We start from the raw sequence: 6000 nt of genomic DNA, 5'->3' as shown, positions 1-6000 counted from the left end.
AAATGTCAATTGTTATTTTCAATTTTGGGTTCTGAATTTTGAGAAAGCTACAGTAAAATGAAGACTTTTTGTTTTCTGTGAAGTAATCTGGTACACGGGGAGAAATTGATGCTACTTTGAGAAAAAATACAAAAATATCTGATAACAATTTTTTCAAAATTTAGAAAGTTAAATAGTTATCTCTTGACCTAATAGGTATGGTGCATTTAAGCCGTTTTGTATCTAATTTTTAAGTATATATTCCATACCTGTCAACCTCTGCCGATAACTGCCCTTATAAATGATTATGATTCCCCTTACAAACCCCCCAAAAACCTTACAAACACCGTACGACGGTGTTTGTAAGGTTTTTGGGGGGTTTGTAAGGGGAATCATAATCATTTATAAGGGCAGTTATCGGCAGAGGTTGACAGGTATGATATTCTAATAATTTTTCCTTAGTTCTATCATTTTTCACACACTGAAACACAGAAGACAACACATTAATTGAATTTCAAATAACACCAGGAGGTTAACAGAAAATAGTTTTTAAAAAAATCCAGTAAATAATTGCATTGCAAACAATCAGTCAAGTTGCTGGCTGTCTGTGGCTTACTCTGTCAGGATGTATGCAGGGAACACTGCTAACAAGTCTGCAGAGACCTATAACTAAAACATTTTTATGAGAGGCATCCTTCTTTCTGTTCAGTCAGACCATAACTATATATATATATATATATATATATATATATATATATATATATATATATATATATATATATATATATATATATATATATATATATATATATATACTGCTCACTGTATTTTATTCATGTTGAAAAGATTGCTTACAATAGAATTTTGTTCTATGTGAAGAAAATAGGCCAAATAAGGACCCTTTTATTTCAATGGGACAGTAATGCTTCGAACTGTTTGTCTTTTAGCTCACGTTAGGGACATTTTCCCCTCCTGTTAATTAAAACAGAATTCATTCAGGAATCATTCCCACATTTTTTGAGGTGAAAGTTGCTGTGTTCATGGTGAGAGCAGAAGGATAATAAGAGTTTAAAATAATCAGCTGTGAGCCAGGGGAGACAGAAACCTCTGGGATGGAGTCACTACAAATAGATGTTTTAATTGAGGACAGAGTATAATGGCAAAAAAAATCTGCAACTCATTAAAAAAGTTACAGGGGATTACTTAATTTATGATTAACTTCATGTATGATCCTTACATTAGAGTTGAAGGGTTTGTGTGATGAACATAACATACACTAAAGTGACAATGTTATCTAATGTATGTGTTTCTGGTCAAATTCCTTGTATTGAATGGTTGAGAAACAGTCACATGTGGGTTATATTATACAGTACTTATGAGTATCTCTTTGTAGAGGTGCTTATCATGTAATGTTGTTTACATACTTTAATGGGGTTAAGTGTCTTGTCGTGAGCTCAGTTGAGTGTATGATGTTATTGCATTAACCCTAAAACCTGATCCCAAGAATCTCAATCCAACCAAGTATCATCATAATTGAGTTCCTGAGCTTGACCAGCACAGCTGTTTGCAAAATGAGTAGTCCTTAGAGAGGTCTTAAGTTCACCTCTCAATCTTCATAGGTTTAACTTTCTATTTGTGACCTAGATGGGTGTTCCTCCAGGAAACATTCACAAGTTCAATGGTAATGTCTGTGTTGGTAATTTGTCAAAAATGAGCCAAATATTGTTTCCTAATGATTGATGCATGTTGCCGTATTCCAAGTTGAAACTAATTTAAACTCAGCATACTACATTGTTCGTTGTATACATTCTACCATACCCAATGTAATGGAAAAATAATATCAAAATCTTTAAGAGAGATTGCAGCCCATGGGTTTTCCTAAATATGTCCTAATTATTCATGATGTCGATGGCATTAGCCTCATAAATCTGGGGTGGAGTTTTTGACCCTGGCTGGGTCATCACTGCTTGGAGTTTACATGTTCTCCATGGGCTTGTGTGGGTTTTCCCTTGGTACTCCGATTTCCTTCCACATCAGCCAAAACATGGATGGTAGGCTGGTTGAACAATCAAAATTTCCCCTAGGTATGAATGTGAGAAAGGATGGTTGTCCGTCTGTTTGTGCCCTGCGATTGGCTGGCCACGATTCAGGATGTCCCCCATCTAATGCTGGTAGTTAGCTAGGATATGCTCCAGGACCCCCTACAACCCTTGTGACAATAAGTGGTTTGGAAAATATTTTTTTAATAAAGATTTGGCTAAAGAAAATATTCAAAACATTATTCGGATAACCAATGTTGCGCGTTCAGTTTTGGTAGACTATTTTTAAGGGCTTCAAACTCTCGAGGGGAGACTGAGACACTGCAGACCCACGATATATACAATTGGAATCATCATCTTTTTTTTAATACTGTGTATCCTGTTGACGGTCAGGGGGAACTGGAACCTATCCAAGCTGTCTTGCGGCAAAGGTCAGACTGCACTCTAAAATGGTTGCTAATCAGGTGTTTGGCACGTTAAAAGACGGACTCACTGAGTGGCACTTTGCCTTTAGTAATGTTAAATGAATGTACGAATACACAATCAATGTCTCAGTGGGTACATCATACAGTATTTTCGTTACTCTGTCCATGGTGCTGAAAATCAGCACTATGTAGTATTGTTCTTGGCACAGAGTGAGGTTAGTGTGAATAAATTTGGCTAGTAGAAAGCAGAAAAACAACAACTTTTTTCCCTACAAAAATACTACAGCAGTGTACTTTTGTAGTTTGTTGGTCTTTTATTATTTTGTAAATTTCCCCACTGTATTCAAATATCACTATGCTAATATGTGCACAAGGAGATGTATTGGACTGAATCCATATTTTCTGATCCTTGTCCACATTTGCCTGCTTGAATCTACACGCTACATGCTAGGTTTTGCTGGAGGACAAAATCAGATAAAGATCAAAATTAATATTGAATGAAGATCCATGGCAGTTGGGTTCATCGAACTTTGGTGGTTACTGTAAGACTTTAGCATGCCCCATTCTGTGAAATGAATGGCAATGGATCTCTTAGGCTTTTATCTAAATAGAATTTTACAGTCGATAAAACATACCGATCTAGCAAAAAACTTTTCTTTATTCCCTTTTTGTTAAAATCCTTCTCATGTCTCATTGTTTCCAGCAAATGTATTAATGGTGCAAGTTAATGAGAAACCATTTTCCACAAAATGCATTACATTTGTCTTCATTAAACATAATCATCAATGAAAATTATTGCATAATAAGGACTTTACCTCATCAGAGCTATAATTCCTACTCATTTTCACATTTAATAGCAAAGATTTAAGAGTTAAAATGTACATTAAATTACAAAGTTTAATTTTATTTGTTCTCTTATTGAGCACACAAATGAGATGCATGATTTACGAAACATTATTTTTACTACTTGGCTGGTCCTCACTATGTTGAGTTTGCATGTTCACCCCAGGCATTTGTGGGTTTTCTCCAGGTACTCCGGTTTCTTCCCACATTTAAAAAAACATGCACGGTAGGCTGGTTGGACACTCTTTATTGTCCCTAGGTATGAGTGCAACCTTTGATACAGGGTGTGCCCTGCCCGGTGACCATAGTTGGATAGGATAGGCTCCAGCCCCCCTCTCTCGCTCTCTCTAGAATATGTACACACATATCATATATACACACATATACATATACACATACATATATACATACACACACATACACACACATACACACATACACACACATACGCATACACGCATACACGCATACACGCATACACGCATACACGCATACACGCATACACGCATACACGCATACACGCATACACGCATACACGCATACACGCATACACGCATACACGCATACACGCATACACACATACACACATACACACATACACACACATACACACACATACACGCACACACACACACACACACTTATATATATGGGTGGCCCGGTGGAGCGAGTGGTAAGCATGTCGGTCTCACAGTTCTGGGGTCCTGGGTTCAAATCCAGGACATGTCCATCTCTGTAGAGTTTGCATGTTCTCCCCGTGCCTGCCTGGGTTTCCTCTGGGTATTCCGGTTTCCTCCCACATTCCAAAGACATGCATGGTAGGCTAATTGGACACCGATTTAGGGTGTCCCCTGCCTCTGGCCTGGAGAAAGCTGGGATTGGCTCCAGCACCCCCGCGACCCTACTGAGGATAAAGCGGTTTAGAAAAAAAATATAATATTATATTTATTATATTATATTATATTATATACATTAGTTCTTAACATTGTTGAAGAAACAGTTATTGCTCTGCAGGGTAAAAAACAAACAAACAAAAAAACTTTCACACATGTCTTGACTCTTGATTAATCCGCGTCTCCTCTTCCTGTCTCGGCAAACGTGCATCCAATTTATCAAATCAAGCGTCGATCGGGATTTCTCAAGACGCGTCTTCGAGTTCATGCTGGAATTCTCTATCCTACTTTTAGGCAATAACTATCGGGTTTTAGACCTTTATCTATGACCTGATGATTACATTATGTAAGGCTTGACGAACCAAATGAAAGTGAACACTTCCACGAGCACGCGGATAAGGACTACGGAATTTATTCAGAGAGCCCGATTCCGTTAGAGGTCGCCAATATCTCGTGAACAAAAGTCAGTCCACGTCCAGTTGGGCTTTCTTTCTCAGCTGCTCTGGGCTCCGATTGCTGCGCTTTTTCCTCTGCTGGAAATTACACACGGCGGACGGATCATCTTCGTGTGGAGTTGAGCGTGGATCTTTCGGGACCGCACCAGTGCACACACCATGGCTTACTTGTGGATACACACTGTGTGGATTCCCGGGATCGTGTTCCTCTTTGGATTTCAAGGTAAGAAAACCTTTTGATTTGTAATCAATTACTATACGTATTTGATTTCTTGGCATTTTAACGGGGCATGTAATACTGCTGGAGAGGGATCAATTTTGAATATTGTGTTTTGGGCGTGTGGCGAGTTAATTTCGTGCATAAGTGACTACGGATGATGGGGAGCATTTGCCAGAAAGTCGCGGGGGTGAAAGCGCAGACTTTATTCTGGATAACATCATGTGGAGCTGCAAAGTTGGGTGCGTGTGTTTGTGTACGTGACTGTGATGCGAATAGACTTGCAGATTCATGCGCACTCCATTTGAGGTTTACATTGTAGGCTGGGGGGACATCGTGTGAGTTGGTTTTATATATCTATCTATCTCTGCGGAGTTGATAAGAGTTGGACCTATCTCTACCAAAATGTTACATTCATTATTCATTCATTTTCCGTACCGCTTATCCTCACAAGGATCGTGGGGTGTGCCGCAGCCTATCCCAGCTAACTACTCTATTGTGATGATGATCACGATGATGATCAAGATGATGTTGATTATGTTCGTGTGCGGTCGATTGGTCTTTTGGTCGCGCTCTTTTGGTCGCCCCAACCGCGACAACGGGCGACCAAAAGACCGGCGACTAAAAGACCGGCGACTAAAAGACCGGCGACTAAAAGACCGGCGACTAAAAGACCGGCGACTAAAAGACCGGCGACTAAAAGACCGGCGACTAAAAGACCGGCGACCAAAAGACCGGCGACCAAAAGACCGGCAACAAAACAAGGTAAAACAACACGGTCTACGCATCAATAAAAGCCAACAATGGCCATGAGCAGTTTCACTGAGCCGACGTGTGTGTATAAGAGTTTGTATGTACATGCGTTGTCCCTTTTTAAGAAGCTACGTCAGTCAGGGTCTTAACAAGTTCTCCAACAAAAAACAATAAAAGTCTGAGAAATTTTGCACTTTTCTTTAGCTTTACTAGGGCATTAAGTATGACTAATTAGTAATTTGCAGTTTGTATTTAGGGAATTTGAGCAACGATTTAAATGGTAATTATCACTGACCTTCCGGGTGACCAACAGACCGGCGACCAATCGACCGTGTACCGATGATGATGATGATGAAGATTAATTGGTCAGCTCTGGGGTCGTGGTTCAAGTCCAGG

The 6000-nt window shown here is 39.4% G+C and overlaps 1 protein-coding gene across 1 annotated transcript in view; it reads left to right on the top strand.

Annotated features, from left to right (window-relative positions):
• The first annotated feature begins 4389 nt into the window (after nt 1-4389).
• The window catches only part of lsamp (limbic system associated membrane protein), an 89684-nt gene continuing 88073 nt past the window's right edge, over nt 4390-6000 (top strand). Inside the window, exon 1 of the mRNA XM_077612108.1 lies at nt 4390-4857. Coding sequence (XP_077468234.1) covers nt 4794-4857 — 64 coding nt within the window. The 5' untranslated portion in view covers nt 4390-4793. The remainder of the gene's footprint in view (nt 4858-6000) is intronic.

This window comes from Stigmatopora argus, chromosome 10 (genome assembly GCF_051989625.1).
Source record: "Stigmatopora argus isolate UIUO_Sarg chromosome 10, RoL_Sarg_1.0, whole genome shotgun sequence".
In the NCBI taxonomy this organism is placed as follows: domain Eukaryota; kingdom Metazoa; phylum Chordata; class Actinopteri; order Syngnathiformes; family Syngnathidae; genus Stigmatopora; species Stigmatopora argus.
This window is presented reverse-complemented; position numbering and strand designations above follow the sequence as displayed.